This window comes from Panonychus citri, unplaced genomic scaffold, assembly GCF_014898815.1.
Source record: "Panonychus citri isolate SS breed McGregor unplaced genomic scaffold, ASM1489881v1 Contig00040, whole genome shotgun sequence".
NCBI lineage: Eukaryota > Metazoa > Arthropoda > Arachnida > Trombidiformes > Tetranychidae > Panonychus > Panonychus citri.
The window spans coordinates 1,479,517-1,504,451 of NW_026515445.1; the positions used below are offsets into that span (position 1 = coordinate 1,479,517).

Sequence of the window (24,935 nt, forward strand, 5' to 3'; positions counted from 1 at the left end):
AAATGGACAATTGACAAAAATTGAATTTCAGAAAATCTCTGTATAAATCTATGGATCAATATGGAATTGGAGTCAATCGTTTGTGTGAAATGAATTGAATCGAATCAAATTTTTGCTGTTATAAAATAAGTTAGAACTTGTTCTTTTTATTGATATTTCGTTTGTCTGAGGTCAACTTAATTGAATGAGGTTTTCGTCAGGTTGCCGTTGATTATAAACTTTGATGATTTTAAATTATTGCTTGAAATTTAAGATCAATTGAAACTCAAGTTGATTTTGAATCTTTTCAAACACTAACCAAAGTTTGGTCAGAAATTTTGTCACTAGATGGTGATGATTGTTTAGATTGAGGTAATGTCAATGATGCAATTGATTGATTGACAATTTGTTTACCATTAATTTCTTGGTTAGTTTGGTTATCTTTATGGTTGTGTTTTCCATTTTTCTTTGACGGATTTATAAATGGCTCTGTTAACCAAAGTGCTGATGCCAAGAACCCGAAGACGCTCAATAAATTGAAAAGTCCATCATATGAACCGAAAGCGGCATCACGATAATAACCAACTAACATTGGACGTACTAAAGTTGTTAATCCACAAAAGAAGGAACTTAATCCAAAGGCTAATGGTGAATTTTCAGTTCCAAGATATTTACAGAATAAAATGTTGAGCATATTTACAATGATTCCTGATTTAAAACCCAATCCTGTCGATATCGCCGTTAAAACGTAATAATTGGTTGTCAATGGAATACATTTGAGTAATACTCCGACAATAAAGATATTAAACATGGCCATATATTTGAGAGGAACCAAACGATTGTCCATGAACCATCCAGATCCTAAACGACCGACCAGATCACCAGCCGAAAAAGTCGTAATCAAATGGACTGCGACATCTCGAGATAAACCTTAGATTGAATGAACGGATAACAATTTAATATCTTGAAAGGTAAATTCAACCAATTACAACTGATAATTGTTTGATTAACTACGAATCATCAATCAATCAGAATTGCACCCAGAAGATTTCATCGACTCACCTTTGTCAACAGCGAGATCAACATTGACCATAGTGTATGTGATGACTCCCCAAAAATAAGCCAAATGAGTCGCACAAATTAATGCGAAACATGGATTGGTTATTATTAAAACAATTCTGTCTAATTGTTGTTTAACTTGAGATCGTTTCGCTGTTTCAGATAGTTTGTGAATCGTTGGAAGAACCATCTTTTCGTTGGTTGAAATCTTTCGCTCCATCGTCAAAGCCATTTGAACAAATTTCGACGACATTAGTTGTAATGTTGATCGATTGTAATTATCGTTGATGTAATAATTTGATTTCTGTAAAATTTTATCTGGTGGAGATTCTGTTGGTGTTTTATTACTCGAATTGTTATCACCAATTACGATGTTACTTTCTGATTGATTTTTGTTTAAATTTTCACCAAAATGAGTCAAGTAAACCGGTGAAATAGAAAATATCTTCTTCAGATTATCCTTTTTTTCTGATGGTGATTTTGATGATAACTTTTTCGATGATGATTTTTGAGGACGAAGAGTTAAACTAACTGGAAGAGTTAAAAGTGTTAATACAGCCAAAGTAAGAAACGATTTATGTAAACCGAGATAACTGAGACTATTTCGAGCCAATGGCGATATGGCGAATGCCCCGAGGGTGCCTCCTGAAAGAGCGATTCCAAGGGCTGACCCTCGATATTTAACAAAATATTCATTGATTATTGCGGGATTTTGAACATAAGTTATGCCGATTCCAAAACCTAATTGTAGTTAAGATGAAAGTACAAATTGTAATTAGAAATAATCAATGGAAACAAAGTCAACCATTTTGTCGACAAGTTTGTTATTTAATTGATATTCGATGAACGAGATTCTGTAACTCTATTAATTCAGCTAATTACAATTGAAAACCTGAAATCGGAAAATTGAATCAATGTAAATAATTTTCAGGGCTGAAAAACATAACCTGTTCATCTAAAGCTGAAAAGATGATACAAAACCTGTAAGAATGAAGCAGCAATTAAATAATCAATTAGGACAGTTCAGTTTGGAGTTAGGGCTCTTTTGTAATATCGAAGTTTATTTAATTGCTAATTATAATTATATTCTAATTTTAGAAAAGTTTTTTAAGAGAGCCTCTTATTAAGAACTCGTTTATTGATAGTAAACTCTAATTGTTACTAAAAAAGGAAAGTGTTGCAAGGATTTTGCCGATTTGATCGATGCGAAAATCCAGAGAAAAACTTTTTCTGTTCTCAGAAAAGTTTCACGAAAGAAACAATTAAAAGTTCGAATTAATTACCTTGAATTATTCCAACAAACAGGACAATATCCAAAACCGATGTAGCAAAATAGCAAAGCGCTGCTCCGATCGTTGAGAAAACACAACCGATAAAAACAATTGTCCTTATATCTAAATGTGAATTTAAAACACCAGAGATTGGACCTGAAATCGAAACGTAAATTGACAAAATTAGTTTCATCAGAGAGATTATGTTAATTATAATAATTACAATGGAAAATAATAAAACCAGGAAACGTCTTTTAATTTACTAATTGCAAGGCTAATGATCAGTGATATTTGCAATACCAATTCATTTCTTAATCTTAGCATTTTGGCTTCTCGAGGTTAACTTTAATTTAATTTAGTTACAGGAACTGTCAGTTTGCCTGATTGTTAGTGTGTTGTAATTACGATCATAATAGTAGTTGAAAAGATTGGAAATTAATCAGAATTGGTCAATATTATTATAAAAAAATCCTTCGGTGCAAAGTAACCTTGATCACCTCTAGAAACTCTGGACTCTATTGTCATGTAAAGATATAATTGTAATGAAATATTTCATCGCAATCAAATCCAATACAATCAATGAGAACCTCGACTAAATGAATTGCTGTATTATTATGATCATGATTAACTATTGTAAACATCATTTAGCTAATCAATACTGGTTTACCTTTATTATTGAGCCTGATTAACCTTCTGGACAGTCCATTCAAAACATGTTATTATTATTTATTATTAGCACTATTTAAATCGAGTAATTTACAGCTAATTGTTATCAGATGATGATCAAAGTGCAGATCTGATTATGATGGTTTCGCTTGAATGAGCAATATTAATGACCTCTATCATAAATGAACTTAGGTCATGAAGTTTTTTGTTCGCAATAACCTCAAGTTCAATGGAAAAGTGGTAAAAAACAAATCGGTAATTAAGACTGATTAACATATTAATCTAATAATAATATCGAACTTACCTGAAAGGTGAATCACGGTCATGCAAAGGCTGAAAGGCCAGGTAGCTTCACTTCGAGATACATGATAAGTTTCGAGAACTTCTGATAAAAATAATGAATAACTTCGGTGGATACCAAACAATATGGCGTTGATGAAGCAACAGGAAAACGGGATAACCCAAGCATAACCTGAGTCGATGTTTTTACCATTTGGCTTTTGGTTAATATTTACAGACATTGAAGGCATAATTAAGAGCACTTGGGATCATCAAATCAACGGAATAATAGAAAAACGATCTGATTCTCGACGACTGGTAAGAGTTTTTGTACTTTCCGTTATTGTTAATAATTAGATGTAAATTTGTTGCTGGTTTTTTGTCGATGGTGATGATTAGATGGACTAATAGTGACCTTAAGCAAATTTTCTGGGTCAAAATAGCCTTAGATTCTCATTGACTTGAGGTCAATCACAAAGTTTAAAAAGTAAAGTAAAACAAATATCATCTAATCATTTCTTGCTCTTTGATTGCAATTGATGTTGATAATGATGATGTTGATTGTTGATCAATTGAATCGATTTGAAACTGAAAGAAATTGAAAATTTGGAAATTAGAACAACCCAAGATCTGATAATTGACCATTGACGAACCAATTTGTTTAACTAATTGTAACGATAGTAACAAAATTCTTATTGATTATATAATAAGATCACTTTTGTTATCGATGTTTATCAATCAAATTTATTGGAGTTAATATTAAGCTCGAAATTAATCAATTCCTTTTATCGTATTCAGTTCACTCTCTCTCGCTCGTCGGAAAGATGATATTTTCTCTGTCTATTTTTGATTCTCTTTCTTTGTATCTTCCCCTTTTTCTCACTCAATTAACTTTTAATATTCCAACAATTAAATTAATTGTCATCATTAAAAACAATTAACTCGACAAAAAAACTTTGGACAAGTTTTTTGTTGAGTTGAAAAAATTTAACAAAAAATTTTTAACCTGTTGATTTAATCGCAATTAACTTGGCCGGGTTGCGTTTATCAATCAATTAAATTAACTTTTGCAATAATTAAACAATTAAATTGCTCGAAGCGTTTAATACAATTATATCAAAGATGTAAACAACAATTTAAATTGATGAAACAAAGTTTACATAATTTGCATCACTGATATGATTTTGTAATGATAATTAAATGTCAACTTGTCAATCAACTAATTGTTGTTGTGATCAATTCCCTATTACATCACTATTTTCACTAATCAAATTAAGGATGATATAGTTAATTGCTGCTAAATCAATTGCACGTGTATCATAAAAGGTTCATTGATATAATTTGAATTTAACCTTGACAATGAAAACGATTATGATTGTTGACAATTGACAACAATTAACAGTTTTTGGTAACATTAAATCGTAACTAGGATAATTTAATTGTGATGCGACATAATTAAAATTGAAGGACAGGTCAGTAAACAAGGGGAATTATAATTTAGAAACAGGTAATAATGTTAATTCAGTTTACTAGCACTTAATTGCTGTTCATCAATGAAGAAAATCATATTCCATGATGATACCTGATGAACCAGAAATTCAAGTTCTATTCATTTTGATTACATTGATTATCTAATAGATTGTCTATAAAAGATACATAGTTAATTTAACCTGACAATTAACTTTAATTGTTCCAGAAATATCTCTAGGAAATATTGTCAATTTTGATTCTTTACAGCTGATTAAATAAAGTTAATTGTTTCTCACTTTTTTGTCAGAATCTCATTTAGATGATAATTAGATGAGAGCAATTAATAAATCAATAAAGAAATCATCATTTCTGGTTAATCAGTTTGGTGTGATTAAATGAGATCATCATTTAATTATCAATTTATTGAACAACTAATCAATTAATTTGGTGTTTAATTTTAATTTTAATCAAAATTTAAATTGCTCTTCTTTGTTATTTAAACTCAATTTGTTGTTATTTTCTCAATTTTTCTTTAAATAATCAATTAATCATTCAATTTATATTTAATTTGATTGGGAAGAAAATTAAATTGCCTGAAAGTTTAAATTGGGTGATCTCAATCAGAATGACAATTAATTCAATTGTCATAATTATTACAAGAAACCTGATTATCTATTAATAAATTTACTATAAAATTTGTGCCTCCAATCGGCTTGTTACAATTAAACTTTAATCAGTTCAATTAAGTCACAATTAATTGTACCATTCACTTGTACAAGTGCAACAATTAACTGATTGGCAAAAAAGAGGCTACTTAATGATTATCAAACCTAAAACGATTTAAATTAAACACGAAATATTTTGATTGATATAAATTATCAAAAAACAACAGTTATTGTGAATTAATGATTCATTAATCAACCGGAAGAAGTGGAAACAATTTAATCTAATCGAAACCAATAATTAAATATTAGATAATTAAATTGATGAAACATTCACAAACTAACCGTTATTTAAATATTAAATTGCTGCACAATCAAGTTATCGGACTTTGTGATTGCTGTTGATCAAATCGTTGACCCAAAAGTATTAACGAAATCAGTTGATAATTGCACGGCTGATGATTAATTAATTGTCACAATGAAACCATTATATTGCTCATGCAGATTGAATTAGATAAACACTGATTAAAGTAATAATAAAACATGGATAACACTTAAGTGTAAAAAGTAAATTGCAACAAAATGACAATTAACTGTTGATAGTTGATTAAATCAAGTTTCGTTGCAACGATAAAAACTCAAAACTCAAAATGAGAAAGTTTAATGTTATTAAGTTTCTTGATTAACTTAAGCTCCTCCTGCAATTAAAATTAATAAGAGTCCATTTAAGAGTAATAGAACTGCCCTTTATGGATTAATATTACCCAATCAACAATCAAATTGATCGCAATTTAATTTAATTACGTTTTCCCCTTTCTTTAGCTTATATCACAAATCTTGTAACAATTAAATTTAATCAATCAATCAGACAGATGAAACGTTGTAATTGTAAGTTAACAATTTGTTAACAATGTTTATTTTTTCACTGCTAAAAATCCTAATTGTGGGGACAGTTAATTGTGCTGATTTAATTTACTTTGACTAATGCAAATCAAATCAATTTGATCAAATTTCATTGCTACAATTAGAGTTCATGATCAAATTCAAAGGTAATATTTGATTAACTATCCAAAAGATCAACAATTTTGATTTATAATTGATTGATTTAATGTGATAATCGGTTCATCTGATTGTTTGATTAAATTTAATCACATGTAACATTATTATATCACCTCAAAAATGATTAATTAATTGATAATTTCAAAATCGATCACCTTGAATACGTGTTAATTTTTAATTGCAATTAAAATGAAACTTTTTTGGTGGATCATAGGACTCAGAGTGACATTTATTGTCTTCGTCTTATTTGGGTTAATTGGATTGAGTGATTAACCTAATCAGTTAGACAATTGTTCAGGTTAATTGTTTATCGTTACCAATTCAAATTCACGTGTTAATAGTTTAAGGGGCAATCAAGCAAAAAAAAAACACAATTAGTGGTAATTGAGTAACAATTAATGAATAATCAGCTGATTAGTCTCATTTTTGAAAACGATAAATGATCAAGAGCAATTGTCACTTGATTGTCCACTACTAAACTTACAATTAACTAGTTTAATTGTTATTTTATGGTCAACAATTCATGGTCAATGTGAAATAGTGTTAAATTGTCATGGTTAAATACTAACCTCGTCTAAATTGTTATAATTCAATTGATTAACATGATGATCAGCTAAAAATGTATAAGAAAAACAATGAACTCGATTGCTATCAGCTAGTAAATTGTTTGTTAATTGTAATTGCGAGAAAAAATTGACCATGAACTTTATTCGTGAAGATGATTAAGATGATATCTGAATTTTCATTTGTTTCATCAACATTAAGATTTACAATCAACTGATTGTGATAATTAAATCAAAGTAACATTAACCTTGCTCAAACCAAGACATTTATTGTTGGGTATGAAGTATTAATCTTAAACATGATCAATTGTTATTAATAATTTACTTTATTATGTCAATGTATTTTTATCAATCATGATTATTTAATTTAACTAAAGTACAATTAAAAGTAAACAATTGACAAACCATTGTTAACACCAATCATTTGATAATAAATTGAATTTAGTTAAAAGTTAAAAATTCAATTGATTGTAAATACTTTTTAATATTAAATAGACTCAAATTGATTAGTTAATAATATGAACAAGCGGGAACAAACTTTCTTACGAAAGTTTGTTAAGATTGTTTGCCAGACCCGTGGTTTATTGAAATGGGAATCGTTTTTTAATCGAAAAATTCAAAACTAAATTCTTTCTCAATTCTATCTATCTTCTTTTGAAATTTGTGAAAAGCTTATCTGCATGCTTACATAAAATCTTTGAGTCAGAATTTCATGAATACTCAGATTTTGTTCGTACTATTTTCCGTTTTGTGATTTTCATTGAATTTTTGATACCTTAACCTCTCATAGAATCCTTGTAGCTTGAGCGTAATCTTTACCCAAAATTTCGACAAATCTTATTCAAGAATGTAGATACACAATCAAACACTTACAGTTTATTGTTAAAACAATCGAGTAGCGATTTGTAAATTATTGTCAAGGTTATTATCTTAATCAACGAATTAAATTGTTCACTTTCAGTAAATTGAATTGTTGTTGTGATGATTAAATTGTTACATAATCTTGATGGCAAAGTGTAAACAATTAGAAAGTGATCAACAATTGCTAACGATCAAGGCTATAATTGATTAGAGTTGATTAATACACTTTAATCACAATGGTTTGCAAAATTTTGCTGATTGTTTGATCAGCTGATGAGCTTATTAATATTATCGTAACTTTAATTGTTACCACAATCCAATTGAATCAGTCTGCTTTTAGGTGATTGTCAATTGCAGAGTCACAGATTATTTAATGATCAGAATGAGGAAATCAAATCACAATTTAATTCTAAATACATTGTATTATATAAGATCAATTAATGAAAACTTAATGAATAGTTAAGTTGATCATTTTTCATTTTTACGATCAAATTTAATGTCAACACTGAATTTTAATTAAAATCAAAGTATCACAATAATATTAATTTAACTGAATCGGATCAACACAAATCAAGTTAACTGTTGAAATGAATGAATTTGAATCAATGAAAGATCAGAATCGAGCTGTGAAACTTTGTCTTCGCACTTGATGACAATTAGTTAAATCATTTGATTAATTTTGGCAATCAGTTAATTAAGAGATTTGATTAACTATTGCCAATTGGATGTTAAATGGGTTTGATTATTTGCCAATTAAGAATCAATTTCGCGATTATGTTAATCACTTTAAAACTTAATCAGATTAATTGGATCGATCGTTGAACCCGGAACGATTTAATAACAGTTAACAGTGAATTAATTCAACTGTGATTTAAGATCACTGATCTTACTAATTTACATTGAGCTAATTGTTGATCAGAAAAAAAGTAAAACAATTATGTCTTATTGCTATTGCGATTGGTTTAATATTAATTTAATTTGATTGTTATTAACTGGGAGTTAACCTCCATCCCATTGCCTAGTTGGTTAATATTAACAACGAAAAGCAAAAAGGTTCAAGGAAAGTGTTTGGTTAATCATGATTAAACTAATAACAACAATCAAGGTGATATGACGTTCGCAGCATCACAATCAGGGTCTAACTAATCAGTCAGACAATTAAATCAAATTATGATTAGACTTGATTTTCAGGGGCATGAGGGCTCTCTCAGTGCTAACAATTGGTTAATCATTTGTCCAATGGCTAATTTAATCACAATTAACTATGGAAAATGTAAATACTTATTGACCAAGGATTGATTTATTGATTTAATATAATTAAGACAAATTGTAAGAGCAATTAACTAAACAGCAAATTAAAAAAAAAGAAACCAAATTAACAAATTAAATCAGTCAGATAGTTAATCAAGGTAACTATTATCACAATTAAATCGCATTTTAATTAATAGAGTCGTTAATAGGATAATGAGATAATCATTTTCGGACCTTTGGGTAACAATTATAAATTCATAGTCGAAATAATTAATAAATCACAGAATTAAAGTTTTATTTACCTTAAATTGTTGTTAATTCGTTGATTTTCTGTTGATTGATATGTTAATTGTTCGTTTAATGTTGTTAATCATATTTCAATTCGGACACTTTGATTAATCAAATTTTTGATTTGACTTGAAATTGATCATATCACAGATTGAATATTAATGTAAATTGTTCAAGTTGTTGTTGATTGTTGGTGTTGATTATGAATGATGATTTTTTGATTGTGTTCATCAATAATCAAATGAAGATGAATTATTTTAATGTTGATATTTCATTCACAAGGTAAAGGGAAACCCATAGTTAATAGTACAAACATTTAATGTTATTCACCAAGGTTGTTGTTGATTATTGATGATTAAAGTAATTCCTGGTTTAACAATTCAAGGATTTGAATGATTTTGGTGTAAATTGTTGGTTAATCATGAATCTCAGTGATGATTTAGATTATAATCAACTGATCAGAACCAGAAGTACATGAGAATATGAACAATTTTATCTGATTGTTTCTCACTTTCCCGATTAGAGCTGATTGAAAACTAATACAATTAGTAAATTGTAGTGGAGCAATTGGAATTGCGTTAGTTTAATTTTTTACTGTTAGTTTTTTCTTTCTGTTAGCAATCAACGTAATCAAAATCGTAATCACAGTCACTAGAACGTAACCAATAATTAACCAGGACAATTAAAGTTGATTGTTGACTTAAGTTATTAAGTTAATGGTGATTATTGTTGATTATTGTGACTTAGTGAAAGTGAAAAAATGATTGTCTTAAATTGGATTTATCTTTGATTATTGGGTTAAATCTCAATACGACAACTTTGTTTGGGTTCAACAATTAACAAATTTTGATAAAATGATCAATCCGATTATAAACAAATTGTTAATTGGTCAATTGATTAAATCGACTCAAGAGTAAAAAGAACCAGTAAAGCATCAGTACTAAACCAGGTGGAGACACAGGATGAAGCAAATTAATGAAAAGGTACAATTAAAACTAATTAATTATCCACCGATGATTCTGATCAATATAATCAGATCACCGAAAATATAGAAATGGTTGATATTAATCAAGATAAATCTGACTCTTTAACTTTACAGAGAAAAACTAATCAAGTTTCATGATAAAAAAACTTTTTCACAAATTATCAAATTAAATAGCAATTGAATTTAATCATCTGAAATGTGAAATTAGTACCAAATTTAAAGGAGTATTGATGTAAAAGGATAACAATCATCAAGATCAAAGAATTCACCTCGGGAATCGTAATTAATTGACAACAAATCGACTCAAATTAAAGGAAGTGGTTCAAATGAATCGACTTAGTTAAATGAAACCAATTGTCTTTATTTGTATTTATCACCATGTTTATCAATACATTAATTTTGTTAATTCATTGTTACCTGGTCAGTGATTAAGTCTTTGGTTTATTAAGTCTATTAACACTGATTGTGATTAAACTATAACATTGTAAATTGTACATTAATATATTAATATAATGCAATTGCCACTTCAACAAGGTTTTCACAATTAAGATGGATATTGTACATTCAGTTAAATTAGGTGATACATTGTATTGTTGATTTAATTAAATTATCAAATTGCTCTTGCAAAATTAAATGTCTATTTAAAATAAACAAGATGATTGTGAAAGACTAATTTTCATTCATTCACAAATTGTCCACATTAATTGTTCCAAGCAAAGTTAATGAAACAAACCGATTTTTGGTCAGACAAGGAATGCAAATTAACTTGAATGAATTCAGTAGATGTTCAATTAATCAGCTGTATGAACTTAAGAGATTAAAAATGAGGAAAGAGAATGAAAGAGAAACGAGCACAGAAAATATCGATTAAAATATCCATGGATAAGCGAAACAATTGAATGATGTTTGGCACCAATTCTTAGATTTTCCCATGAGAATGATAAACAAATTTACTGTTTACTGTTTCTCGATTTGAGATGATGATCTTTGGTTTGATTCTGTGATGGAACTGATGTTTTCCTAGCAACCTCATCTTCATCATCGCTGGTGTAGTTTCGAGAAACTGCCCCTCGGCTACTCGTTGCCTGCATCAATTCCATGTCAGGGACTGAGAGGTTTTCATACATTAGAACATTTAACGTCTCTTCGTATATTCGAGCTTCAGGAAACTCGACCTGTAATGGAAAATAACAACGATTCTTAATACATGTAGATGTAGAATAGGAAGAAAATGGTCAATTTTACCTTAGTATGTTTCCTATCAGGAGCATAGAGAATAGAGTGACAACAAACTTCGGCGACCTTTTTCCCGTGACCGAAAAATGACCAGCAGCAAATTTCACTGGTACCGATTACATCTTTGATGAAAAGAACTCGACCACTGAACCTTAAACACAATTTATCGAATAATTCCAAATTCTTGAGGAAATTGTCATCTGATGTACTTGTGTAGGAATATTTGTTATTGTGACGATTGATCAAAAGTTTAACAACGGGTTTAGTTGAATTATTGATCAACATGGTTTCTTCTTTTGATGATGTTATCAATGGAACTCTACAAATTGGTTCAGTTCGATTGCTCTCTTTCGATCTCGCTAACATGGATTCGCACGAGTCAATCAGCTCCTGAATTAGATAATATTTTGCTTCAGCCAGTAATTCCTGAATATCTCTTCCATTATCGGGTAAAGGAGCAGAACCATCACGGAGAAATTCCAAAATAGTTCCAAAGTGTTTACCACTTCTATCAATGAGTACCCAACCTGTAAGAGAAAATAAATAAATAATATCAAAACCATGACCTTGATCGTAAATGGAGAAAGTGATTTACCTTCTGAATCAGTGTGGACACCCAATCGCCCAGAAAACATGGCCCTCAACATACTATCGGCCTTTGTGAGAGTTCCGATTGTCGTTTGGTACAAAGATCCACCAACATTGAGCTTCACATATTGACTCGGACCTCCTTTCATGAAAATGTTCCCCTGACTTGACATAATCGCTTCTCCGTGTTTACCCAATTCCTGCATATCGAATCAACATAAATAAACCACCTGAATACTAATCACGATAAGCACAAAATTATAGACTTTAAAGATGAGAATTGAAAACGAAGAGAACAAGTTGTCAGAATTTAATTAAAAAGAATTGATTAAAATCCTTTGTAAACAAAAATAAACAAAGAAAAAGAGAAAAAATTCTATGAAAAGTAAGAGAAAAAGCCGATAGATGGAGCTACTATTCTATTAGTTCAATTTTTCTTTTTCTTTTTTTGATTGTTTCAATTTGTTTTCGGCTTTTGTTTACTTGATTAGTTGGAATAATTAAATCATGACTTCTAATTTGTTCAAAATTTTTCAGTCGATTTGTAGATCGGTGCGTGATGAACCAAGACCACAGGGAGACAACAAGCGTAAGTATCTTTTCTCAATTTGTTTCTTATTCTTTATTAATTTTCATTTTTCTTTTCTTCATTTTCCCAATCTTAGTTTCTGATGACTACTTGACACAGTGAGTTACGTTTCAACCTTTTGTTTCTCATCTTTTCTTTGTTATGATGTTCACTTACAACAATTTACATTCTCTTCTTCTTATAGGCTTGTCTATTTGTTTGGCGATGATCTTATTAATGCACTGACTTTGATTGACGACAAGCGCATCTATTTGGTTCGAAGTGATTCCGGTCGACAAGTATTCAAGGTGCTCAGTCAAGATAAACCGATTCATTACATTTGTTACAAGAACGCTTATTATTGTACTTGTCTTGCATTTAAACACAAAGGTTTGTTGCATTTAATTAGCGATCTTATCATTGGTATAAAGTTTCACTTCAAGTTGACAATTAGTTTAACTTCAATTTATTTATTGTCTACTTTTCTCATATTTCCAGTGATCAGCTCGGACTCGATTATGTGCAAACATTTAATCGCTACTAGAATTGCCGATGCGATGGGATTGATTGAAATAGAAAATATCAATGACCAGCAAATGGCAGATTTATTAAAGTAATCAAAAAGACACAATAACTTGGTAAATTAACTGAGGAGATTTAAAGCAGATTAACAAGAGGAAGTAGAGCGTCTCTCTTGTCAAGGTAAAGGTAAACTTTGGAAGGACCAATGACCTTTGAATAGGGAAACGTGGTCAGAAGACGAAGACAGAGTAAAGAAAAGTAAGAGAAGGTGAAGATGAAGATGAAGATGAAGATGAAGATGAAGATGAAGATTAAGTGTTTTAAAGAGACTCTCGGACAAGGAGGAGGAGAAACAGTGTAACGGTATTACAATAAAATGAGAGATTCAACATCAATTAACTCTGTCTGCTTATACAATCTACAAATGTTCCACGCGACCTGAAAGAGAAAAGGTGAGAGAGAATACCAAAGGAGAGGGTGGACAGAGAGCAGAATACGAATATGATGATGAGGGAGAGAGGACGAAGCAAGAAATGATAAGAGTACTAAATATTATGCATTTAGCTCCTTGTGTCTCCGAGGATAGAAACGCGGATCCAGGTTTATGTCGCGTGCCACGAGTTACCTTTGACAATAGATCTTTTCTTTCATTTATCTAGTTTTGTGTTAACTCTCCTCGGGAGTAAAGAGAGTGAGAGAGGTTCGATTGTAAAAACAGGAACCCTCCGAGCTTAAACACCTCTCTCTCTCTCTCTGTCTCTCTGTCTCTCTCTCCCTATCTCTATCTCTTTCTCTTCACTCTCTCCGTTTTACCCTCTTTCTTTTTCTGTCTCTGTTTCGCATTTTCCAGGTGAAAGAGAAAAGTAAGACTTTTCTGCCACGCGTTTGATGTGGAAGCTTTTTATTATCATAATAATTGAATAGCTTTGGATGCAATAAACTGGGGGAATTTAAATACAATCAACTATAAAAACTTTGTATCTAATATTTGATGATTTCGATTATGCTTTCACCTTTTCTCCTCCCTAACATATGACAAACTATTAATTGTAAACTTATGTTCACCCAACAGTCAAAGAGTTAGATTATATAACAACAGTTTAAATAGAATGAAAAAAAAACTCGAACTTGGCCCAGGTGAGTTACCGAAATGATATAAAGAGAATCGAGTAAAAAACAGAAACAAACCTTAGGTAATTCTCACAATTGACTGCAATATTCATTTACGACATTTGTTTGGAAATCACGCAACATCAACAGAGAGACAAAGTTTCTAATGAAATTACAATGTTTTCTTTTTATTATTCAGCTACTTGTAATTTATATGATCAGTACATTGCGAATATTATCATTACCATTGGAATTATCATTATCATTGTACAAACAATAATGATACAAAGTTTCCTATGAGGTTAAGTGAACCGTCAAAGTTTCCAAAAGAAAAGCAAAAAACGATGATTATTATAATGATCAAGTTATAACGGGGAATTGGCAAGTCTTGATTGTTGATGATTCGGTGTTGATGATGCAGCTGAAAACTGATCTCCGGCTACTGAATATCAAGGGAAACGAAACAAAAGTGAAGTGATAATGTTAATCATAGATTATGATGATCATTATAATTACATAGTAACTGTTTCCATCTCAGGTCAGTGTTTGAGCAGACGATTTTTCCAGGAACTGATTGCGTTTTCATTGACTGATTAGCTTATCTTAATTGACAACTTAACCCATTTGCTCTGGTCGTTGACCTCAACCAAGTTCGGCACTAAAAGCGATTAAGATAACAATCAAATCGATGGACAATTTGTACTGATAGTTGCCAAGAATATGATCAAATACTGATAACACTGTTTACGGTTTGTTGATCTTCTAGTGACAATAACCTTAATAGCCTAAAGGTAAATGGACATTTCGTCCTAAGTTGACCTCTCTCTCTCTCTCTCTCTCTCTCAATAGATATCAATGGACACTGATAATCATCATCTGTTTCCTAACAATCGATCACCTTTTTTAAAATTAACTTTCACACAATTTAAATTAATGAACCATAATAATAATCACTATCGATATTTATATCTGTAAATGTATCAGCATTTACAACTAATTGTTACCTGCAAGATTAATAGTATTGCCAAGATTAGAGTAATTATATTAATAAACAATAATTAGATATTATTTTATATTATTGGAATGCTCTGGTTTCAGATCATTTTACGTTCCATTGATTAAGTTCCCATGATGATGATATTAAATTATTTTAGTAAATATCATAATGATGATGATGATAAAATGCAACCATTGATCCTTGTTGATAATTGTTGCTCAAGTCTAATGATGAGAGAGAGAGAGAGAGAGACAAAAATATAATACCTGTAATGTTAATCTATCAAGAGGAAACCTTTTTAATTGCTTGCTAATGATCCATAAATTGAGTGTTATATTTATCTACTATTTGAATCATTATTAATATTTGATATTATTATTGTTTCGTATTAATTGTAAATGTATTTATATTAACACCTTAGATAATTAAGCCTGGAAAATGATAAAACAGATTTGACACAATTTCCATTGTCTAGTAACCTAAAAGTCAATTGAACGACAGTTGATTGTGTGGGAATCACCTTCTATCATTGACAATTTACTAATTCACTTGATACTTCGAGCATCCATTACATTGATTATCATTATGGTTGTTGATTATTACCATCAGAATGATGACCTTGGGTCCATTGACAATTAACTTCTGTTGATCAATTTATCTGTTTTTTATATTCTTATTTACCTTTGTGTTTTTATTTTCTTCTTCTCTGTCAATCTGATTGTTACTTTAATTAGTAAACAATCAGCAGATTAAATAACAACAACAATTAACATCGTAAATCGTTGGCTTTCAAATCTCTCAGCAATTTGTAAATTTCATAGTTTTGCTTTGAATATTTTCTGTCCCTTTGATTGTTTGTAAATTACATTTCATTCATTAATTTGATTTACATATTGTGTCAACAGTAACACTACGACAGTTCAATGTGTGATCATGTGTTTCAATTAATGAAGAGGCTCAATAAATACAATTAAAATTTCAATTATAATTATAATTAGAGTATTAATTATCCTTGGGAACATTTCAATGCCATTGGTGTCATTTGAACATAAGGATTTCAGGATAATGCTGAGGTATCTCATCCATATGGACTTTGATAGTTAGGATGATGATGCTGATTGGGATGGTGATAAAAGAGACATTCAATTATGATTAAGGCTCAGTCAAAAGATGAGGATGGAGATTGTAGATCACGTGACATTTCCGTTCTAAGGTCAAATCGAAAATGTTTTATATTAGAACGTAAAACTTTCAAGGCTCAATTTTTTCTCTCTCTCGTTCATCTCTCTTTTACATCTTTCGATTAAAGTTGAACAGTAAAAAAATGGCCTCAAGTTAAATAGTTTGAGGGAGAAGATGAGGATAAATGTAGAAAGAGGTCGAATTGTCGACAAGGAAACAGATGGTAATTCGAATTGCGACAGAGAAGAAAAAGAAAGAGCATTAAGAAAGAGACAGGATGAAATTGCCACGCGACTTGGACTTTCTTTCGACATTTCGTCATCTTCATCTTCCCTATCATCATTTTTATCATCATCGAACTCGAACTCATCTTCTCTTTCTTTTTCTCTTTCTTCCGGAAACAGATGCTTCATCTCTCGTTCGCCTCTTTTTCTGTGTCGATATCGGGGAATACCTTTGAAAGAAAAGAGGGGAAAAAGAGAAGACGAAGTTGACAAAAAATGAAGACGAAGGGATTTCTCCGTCCGCCCCCGTCGAGGGTTCGACCCTAAGGCCATTTCCTATTTAACTTATTCTCTTCTTTTCTTCTTTTACCTTTACAACCGAGACCCTCTTTCATCTTCTTCTTTTTCCCCTAAGATCATTTTCCTCTTCATCATCACTTCTCTTCCTTCATCTCTCTCGCTCTCTCTCTCTTTCTCCCAGACACTTTCTTACCTTTACCTGGACCTTTCTTAGGTCATTTAAGGAGGTTCTTAAGAGAACTTTAAATTTAAAAAACTTTTCATTCAAGAGAAACGGAAGGTAATAACATCGAGGGAACGGAAGTTAAGAACGGGAATCGTGAAGAAAAGAAACTTTCAGATGTCAAATTGACCTAAAAAAAGTTCGATCTGCAATTGATTCTTTTAAAGTTCTTTTTTAACCAAAAGTTACATTTAATTCTGATTTTTATCTCTTTGCTTCATGCATAACAATTTTTTACGAATCAATTTGATTAGCGACTGTTAATTGTTGTTGATTGTTACAATTAAATTAACTCGTTACCTTTTAACATCGACAAGAGGGACAAACTTGAGGTTAAGTGACAGTTGCCGGAAATTAAATATAATTAATAAACGATATTTGGGTTCGTAACATTGTAACTAAATTAATTGATTATGAAATTTTTTGTTCTTGTGGCCCCAACAATTGTTTTAATTGTTGATCAACAATCAATTGTGATCCTCATAAATTGATTAGTGTAAGGCCTCTTTGATTGGAATCATTATTAATGATTAATTCTGACGGAAGTTAATCAACACTTTGCATCTCGTTTACTATTTAATCACAATCTCTTTTCATGATTATGGTGATGATTAAGGTACGAAACAACTAATTAAATCAAAAGTCTAGAATTAATTTAATTAAGTCAACAGACTTGAGAAATTGTATCAATGAGTAGATGAACAATTATCGAGTTATCCTGATAATCAATTGATGCTCAATGAAACGATATTTTCTCAATATGTTCAGATATCACAATTTACTGTTAAATAACAATCAACGGTAAATTTATGGGCCATTAGCAGGTAATTAAAAGATATCGGTAACAATTACAATCTATGGGAACTTAATCATTGGAACGTAAAATAATCTGAGAATGAAAATCATTCCAATGATTGTAATTACTACAATCTAACTCTAATTGTCACAAATGAGCAATTTATTTATTCCGATGAACCATTAAATTGTTGAGTATAGTAAAAAAAATCCAATTGATTAAAGTTAATCAAGAATATGAGATGAAAACAATAACAAATCAACAAAGTAAATAAGGATACCGATTGTTAATCGGTATCTCAACAATTAGATGATCATGATGACAAGCAAGATGATAATTAAGGATTCGACGTGGGAAAGATAAACAATTAGAGACAAAGTTACAAATTGTCTCATTTAACTTTGATTTGCATTCGTGTATTGAATATAACAATCTAATCAATGTCTTTGTGTCTTCGTAATTACAATCAACAATTTAGTTGGTAATTAAAATAATCTATTGAAAAGCTTGTATACTTGAATGGTCAAGTTCATTTGGAAACATCTTCTCACCATAAGATTTAAGGTCTTTTTTCCCGCTAATCATTTTTTCATATGTTGACACAACAATTATAATCACTTTTTGCCTTCGGCTATTTGCTGTTTCCTTTACAACAATTTAATTGCCAGAATTATGATTAAGATTCAATTGCCTGCAACATGTTACCAAATATTATTGATCAACATTCCCAATGATACTCAAGTACAGTAGCTACTTAAATATTTCAGCTGCTACTTTGTTTTCCCGTTATCGTCCTCATCTTTCATCCTCATCATCATCTCATCATTAACAATCTTACCTTTTCATAGGTGTTATTAATCAGCCTTTTCTTTATTATTTCCCCTGACCAATCAACCGATTATCATGACAAAAACGATTCAATCAAAATCCGTTTTCCATTTTTTGTTCAACTTTTTGATCCATTGGAACCAATTTATTCAATTAACCCTTTTTTCTCATCATTTTCATCTTTATCCTCATCATTTTTTGTCATCATTTCGCATCCGAGTTTTTTCATTAAACTTTCACTTAAATTGTTAAAAGGACTTACGACTTACCTTTATTACCAACCCATCGAACGGAGGATAACCTCGCCTCTTTTCCTCTTCCGTTGGACTCTCTCATTTCTCTCTTTGGTTCGACGAAGATGAAGAGAAGGTAAAGAAGAAGAAGAGAAATTGGCAATATAAAGGTAAAGATGACGAGGAGAGAAGAGATGAGAAGGGGAAGGGGAAGAACAACAAAAGATCGAAAGTCTATTTTCGACATTTCTCCACATATGTGATATTCAAAATGGCGAAAAATTGTTCCCTCTTCTAAATTGGTCCAAGGTTAGAACGAGAGAGAATCAACTAATCATTTATATTCATGATTCTTTTTCATTATTCTCATTATTTCATCAACATGAGACAATCGAATGTTCAACAAGATCATGAATTAATTCAACGATTGAATTAACACTTTAATCAGAAGAGATTAATGTTGTTATCGAGAAAAAAATGTTCTTTTTTTTCTGTCAAGGGTTAAAATGAACATAAGGAGATTATTAAACAGACAAATAAGATTATCGATAAGGATGATATTGTGCTTAAGGAAACGGATTGAAAATGATGATGAGGATAATCCCAAGAATGGACCCTAATTAAAATCGTTTCAATGGTAATCATCATTTCCACTGATTCCTGATGTTTGATGGCTTCTTTGATTAAGACAATTGAATTAACTTTGAGGCCAATAAGATGACCACTAGATCATTTCAAGGTGAGTCTCCAAGTGACAATCAACTGATTGGTCCAGTTTTCAGTTCTATCATTTGACTTACTTTCATTCAACATTTCATTGTAATATGCATTGGTTTGAATTGATTAAATCTCATTGCAATATCGAGAGATGGATTAGTTGATTAACTGAAACACAATTAGTTGAATCTCAATTGTTTTGATTGCAATTAAATTTTCTATTCAATGGTCATGGTAATTGGAATGAGCGAATATGAGAATTGAATGAATAAAAAAGGAATCAAAATTTGATTTGGTTTATGTTCAATTTACAACGAAATTGTGATTAGTTGACTTTTTAATTTAACGTGAATTATTGTAGCTTTAACACACATCGAAATAACGGATTAATATTTAAGGTATAAAAATGGTGTAAAAAGATTAAGAAAAAGATTAGATACTAAACATGAGATTAGCAATTGGCAGTTATTCACTTTATACAGTTGCAATTTAAGAAATTGGATTGTTTTTGTTGTGTTTTCACTTGAACACTTCGTATTTGTTTCTCACTAACACACATTAATAACCTTTTTTACTTTGTTTATAATCAATTTGGCAAAAAGTGAGGTGGGTTTTGTTGGAATGTAAGGAGAGGGAGTAGAGGGAGTAGAGGGATGAGAGAGCAGGGTGATGATTAATCAATGATGAGGACTGATCTGTTCATTTAAAATATCTTCAATTGATTTACGAATCGATAAGAGATCAGAGAAATCTATACTAGTTAATTTACATAATTGTGAAAGAAGTTCTTTGGTTGATGATAAATTGTTCCGTAAACTGGTTAGGCCCAGAATGGCGGTGGCTATACAAGAGGCAGCGATGGAAGATGGAGGTAACATGGAGAATCGAAAATCTGTGAACAATCAAAGAAAAGAAAAGAAAAGATGAGAAACAATCGAAATGACTAAGGAGCTTTTAGCCTAATTGGTAACCCTTTCAATCTGATGGAGAAAATAATTTGTTTTGACGACATGATATGTAATAGGTTTAACCAGTATATCTTTTAATTGTAGACCTGATGACTCTTGAAGGGATGATAATCAGCTTCGGATTAGCTGAGACAAAACCTTAGCAATCTGGATCAAGGCTTAAATCAAATCAAGATTATTGGTCGCACATGTAGATTTCACTCAAATCAATTCTTCAATCAGTCTTTTCATCAATATAAACATGACATTATTTTTGCATTTTTCTTGATCGATTCCAGAGATTACAGTTAATCAACAGTAACAACCTAAATTGTAAATTGTTTTGATTTAATTACTCTAACTCGCAATGTCATGATATTCAATACAATTCATGGTGGGCTATTTCATGGTGACCTTGACAGAAGAAAATCAAATTAACCTGAGGGTCCAATGATCTTCTTCTTTCCCTACTCTCACTAATCAATCACCCTGAATGAAAACAGTTACTAGATTTCAAGATCATCTCATTAATCGTTACACTGATTCAACAAATCATTTCCATCTCCTCTCTCATCAACAGAGAGACAATGGAATCGGGAATCTGATGATGATTGCAAAAAAATTCAGGTAGAAACCCAACACTAGTGAATACCTAAATCGAAGTGGGCCTCAAGCTCTCTCTCAATCTCTCACTGACTCTCTCTTCTTTCGTCTCATTAAAAGAAGGAAAGACGCAAGGATGACCCCGACTCCTCTTTTTCTCATTCGATCATGATATATTCACAGGGGAACACGGATATTGTTTTACGTTTCAATGATCACAACTAATTCTTTAATCTCACCTGTTGCACATAGAGTTATAAAGGTTTGAGCGTGCTTCTTAATCGTCATTAGCTTTTCCTTTCCTTTGCTCCGAGTGTGCAATCGTCGGATTAATAAGTTGAGGAAATCATTGGGAGTAACAGCGGCCAAGTCCCACTTTAATTGGCTTAGGACCAGTAGTTCCCAACCCTGATGGTGATGAGAACGATGGTGACGATGATTAAGAATGATGATGATGATGACGAGTCGAGGGAAGATAAGAGAAAACAAAAAGAAAATAATGGAAAAAGGTTTGTCCAATTAATTATGATTCCACTTCAACCATAAAGATTAAGCAATAAAAAAAACAAAATCTCTTAAAGCTCATATATTAAACTTGCGAGGAAAAAATGATTAAATAAATTAAAGAAAAACTGATGATAGGCTAACCTTTAATTGATCTTCAGTGATAGAGAAATCCGAATAGAGAATTAGTTTGCTGGTGACAATTGATTCCGATTGCTTCAATTTAGAGGCGAGAAATAAACACACGGAGGCGAGAAGTTGAAGTTGACTCTTCTTAATGGTAACAGATGAGAGAAAACGGTCAAGAATATTCATCGCCAAAGGGAAAACATCTTTCTCACATTGTTCTTCTTCACAAATCTTGAGATGGCGAGATGATGGCGAGCAAAGAGAAGAGAATAAAAACAAAAAGAATAAGAAAATGACACAAACTCTAAAGTTGTCAATACCTGTGATCCATCACATACCTCTAGCATCCAATTGGCAACACATTCCCGCATGGAAACACTAAGATCTGGTTGAACACAATGGAAATACGATGATTTGATCACATAACGATTTTGGATTAACAGTAAATTGGTGAGAATCCGTTCATCATCAATTAGAGTTGGATCAATGATGGAACGACATCCATTTGAATTATTAATAACATTACACATTCTAACACTCTGGTTGAAGTCTAACAGAAAACTGAAAAGAGAAACACAGACTTGAGTTTTCGAAACTGAGCCGTGAGAGTCGCCACTGGGCTTCGATACTTTTCTTCTCTTTCTTTTCCCTTTCTTTTCTCTTTCTCTTCTTCTCTTTCTTTTTCTCTTTTTCTCCTTTTCTTCTCCTTCTGTTTTCCTTATGTTTCTTTTTCTGTTTTCCACTAAACGAGGCCACAAGTCGTTAGAACGAAATATTATTTTCGTCGAAACCGGTTAGCCCATTTTAGGGATAAAGATGAAGGAGATGAGGGAGTTGGATGAAGATGATGAGAAATAGACGTTCACTTGAAAGTAAGTCGGTTATTTGAAACTCGATCCAAATTGTGATTAGTTAATTTCCAACATCATGTTAACTTTATTGTTCAATGTTTCAGTTAATGTTTCAATCGTAATCAATTAAGTTCTTCAGTAAACTTTATATAGAATTTAGTTTTCTGATCATTTATCATGTAACATTTTAAAAATTTGAGGCTCATCAAATTCATTTGTTTCAATTGTTTGGATTCTTAATCAACCTAATAACAACTGTGATCTTTAATTGTTACCAATGCCTCGAAGTATAATTGGTTTGCCTTTGGAAAATGAATCAGAAAATCAAATAGTTTTGACTGATGCTAATCAAGCCAATGAGATAATTACTGTAAATGTAATTGGAAATGGAAATGGATGTAACAACGACAATTCAAATTCGTTGAGTGTTTTCAGTGAATCCCAATTAAGAGATATAACTGAAGTTCTTGAAATTCAAAGTCGCAGTTTGATTTGTTCAACAAGTGATCAAATTGATGATGAAAATGATGGAGATGTTGATGAGAATGAGAATGAGAATGAGAATGATGGAGATACCTTGAATTCCGATGGTAACAATAATGATAAGAATGATGATAAAAGTGCAACTAAATCGAATGAAATTACTCAACAATCAATTAATCAATTCGAATCTCGATCAGCTTCTGGATTAGGTGAAAGTTGTTCAAATTCATGTTATTCAACAAGCTCATCATCACTTCCAAGTAACGATAATGGGTCAGATCAAATCACCGAAACTAATCAAGTGATTTCATCTTCATCTCCCTCATCCCCGACATCAGCAACAGTAACAGTTTCAACTTGTCCATCTTGTGGCTCTGAAAATGTTGACCCATGTTTGAAATCATCCTTGTCATCAGCCTCATCTTCATCGACATCATCTCCTCATCACAGGTATTCAAATGAATTATCGTCATCCAAAAAATGGAAATCATATTCGAGACCAGAGATGATTAACTCTAAATCATCATATCGATCATCGCCTTATAAAATTAAATCTCATTGTACGAACTCTTCATTCAAACAATCATCTCGTCATCATGGTCACTCACATCATCACCATCACCATGGGCATCATCACAACCATGGTCACCATCGTCTCAATACTCGGTCATCTTCAAAGAAACACTCGTTATCATCTGAACTTGAAATGATTAGATCAAAATCCAAATCAAAACGAGATCGATATTCGTGTTCAAAGTTATCATCAATCAATGATAGCGGTCGTTGCCATGTTTGTAAGCAGGTTGGACATGATGAATCGCGATTACATTCATTTAATCAACGATCGTCCTCCTCATCAACAATCAAAGGAACTGATTGTCCCTATTCACTGACCAAAAGCAATTACGATGACGATCATCTCATGTCCCATCTTTGTGATATCGATAGTTGGCATCGCCGTCGAAAAAGAGAAACACTAAAGAAAAAAGAACGAGCAATTATCGCCATTCTATCCATTATTGCGATTCTCATCTTCATCGCTATGAGTTATTTTGGAACGATATTATTTTTAAGGATAACAACGATGCCCATTTCATGAGGATTAACAATCGCAATTAACTTAATCGCAGTTGATTGATTGACAACATGCAACAAACTCGCAACTTCATTGGGTCACCATAATTATAAGAGCTTCCAATTTATCTGGTTAATTTCATAATTCAATTGTTTTTCTTTCTTTTGGTTTTTCATTCAGTTAATTGTGTTTACTAATTTTCACAATTTAACCCAACCTTAATTGTTGATCATGTGTAAATATTGTGTTACCTTTTTATTTCAATAAAGTGTTTTAATTGAAACATTTAATTATTTCACTCGAAAACTTTTTTATCACAATTTATGTTCCGGTGACATTGGGTCAATGGCTGAATTGTTGATTACGATCATTCATTTGACCTCAGTTTCACTTTAATTGTTTACCTTTTTTTTTCACTTAATCATT

The 24,935-nt window shown here is 31.2% G+C and overlaps 5 protein-coding genes across 8 annotated transcripts; 2 read left to right on the forward strand and 3 right to left on the reverse strand.

Annotated features, from left to right (window-relative positions):
• Positions 1 to 109: 109 nt before the first annotated feature.
• On the reverse strand, positions 110 to 10,090 carry LOC128397729 (monocarboxylate transporter 13-like). Of its 3 annotated transcripts, none has more exons than XM_053358476.1 (5): positions 9,423 to 10,090; positions 3,280 to 3,842; positions 2,322 to 2,465; positions 1,042 to 1,779; positions 110 to 909 (listed from the first exon to the last, which is right to left on the reverse strand). In XM_053358476.1, exons 2-5 carry the CDS (start codon positions 3,503 to 3,505, stop codon positions 287 to 289), a joined length of 1,731 nt encoding a protein of 576 aa, XP_053214451.1. In that variant the 5' UTR covers positions 3,506 to 3,842; positions 9,423 to 10,090; the 3' UTR covers positions 110 to 286. The 3 variants fall into 3 exon arrangements, with proteins under 3 accessions (XP_053214451.1, XP_053214452.1, XP_053214450.1); XM_053358477.1 differs by lacking the exon at positions 9,423 to 10,090 and adding an exon at positions 7,882 to 9,192; XM_053358475.1 differs by lacking the exon at positions 9,423 to 10,090 and adding an exon at positions 5,732 to 6,025.
• A 639-nt stretch (positions 10,091 to 10,729) lies between these two features.
• LOC128397730 (BTB/POZ domain-containing adapter for CUL3-mediated RhoA degradation protein 3-like) lies at positions 10,730 to 12,567 on the reverse strand. Its single transcript, XM_053358478.1, has 3 exons — positions 12,225 to 12,567; positions 11,639 to 12,156; positions 10,730 to 11,568 (listed from the first exon to the last, which is right to left on the reverse strand). The coding sequence occupies exons 1-3, from the start codon at positions 12,421 to 12,423 to the stop codon at positions 11,344 to 11,346; spliced, it is 942 nt and encodes a 313-aa protein (XP_053214453.1). The 5' UTR covers positions 12,424 to 12,567; the 3' UTR covers positions 10,730 to 11,343.
• Positions 12,568 to 12,659: 92 nt separating this feature from the next.
• LOC128397732 (zinc finger SWIM domain-containing protein 7-like) lies at positions 12,660 to 15,590 on the forward strand. Of its 2 annotated transcripts, XR_008326998.1 has the most exons (5): positions 12,660 to 12,806; positions 12,883 to 12,904; positions 12,991 to 13,175; positions 13,284 to 13,759; positions 14,158 to 15,585. XR_008326998.1 is itself a non-coding variant. In XM_053358479.1 (4 exons), the coding sequence occupies exons 1-4, from the start codon at positions 12,725 to 12,727 to the stop codon at positions 13,400 to 13,402; spliced, it is 408 nt and encodes a 135-aa protein (XP_053214454.1). In that variant the 5' UTR covers positions 12,660 to 12,724; the 3' UTR covers positions 13,403 to 15,590. The 2 variants fall into 2 exon arrangements, 1 of the variants encoding a protein (XP_053214454.1); XM_053358479.1 differs by having other exon boundaries at positions 13,284 to 15,590.
• Positions 15,591 to 20,203: 4,613 nt separating this feature from the next.
• Positions 20,204 to 22,663, reverse strand: LOC128397805 (G1/S-specific cyclin-D2-like). Its single transcript, XM_053358556.1, has 4 exons — positions 22,439 to 22,663; positions 22,116 to 22,331; positions 21,707 to 21,875; positions 20,204 to 20,809 (listed from the first exon to the last, which is right to left on the reverse strand). The coding sequence occupies exons 1-4, from the start codon at positions 22,628 to 22,630 to the stop codon at positions 20,595 to 20,597; spliced, it is 792 nt and encodes a 263-aa protein (XP_053214531.1). The 5' UTR covers positions 22,631 to 22,663; the 3' UTR covers positions 20,204 to 20,594.
• A 565-nt stretch (positions 22,664 to 23,228) lies between these two features.
• Positions 23,229 to 24,533, forward strand: LOC128397910 (uncharacterized). Its single transcript, XM_053358683.1, has 2 exons — positions 23,229 to 23,436; positions 23,632 to 24,533. Exons 1-2 carry the CDS (start codon positions 23,229 to 23,231, stop codon positions 24,531 to 24,533), a joined length of 1,110 nt encoding a protein of 369 aa, XP_053214658.1.
• The last annotated feature ends 402 nt before the right edge of the window (positions 24,534 to 24,935 follow it).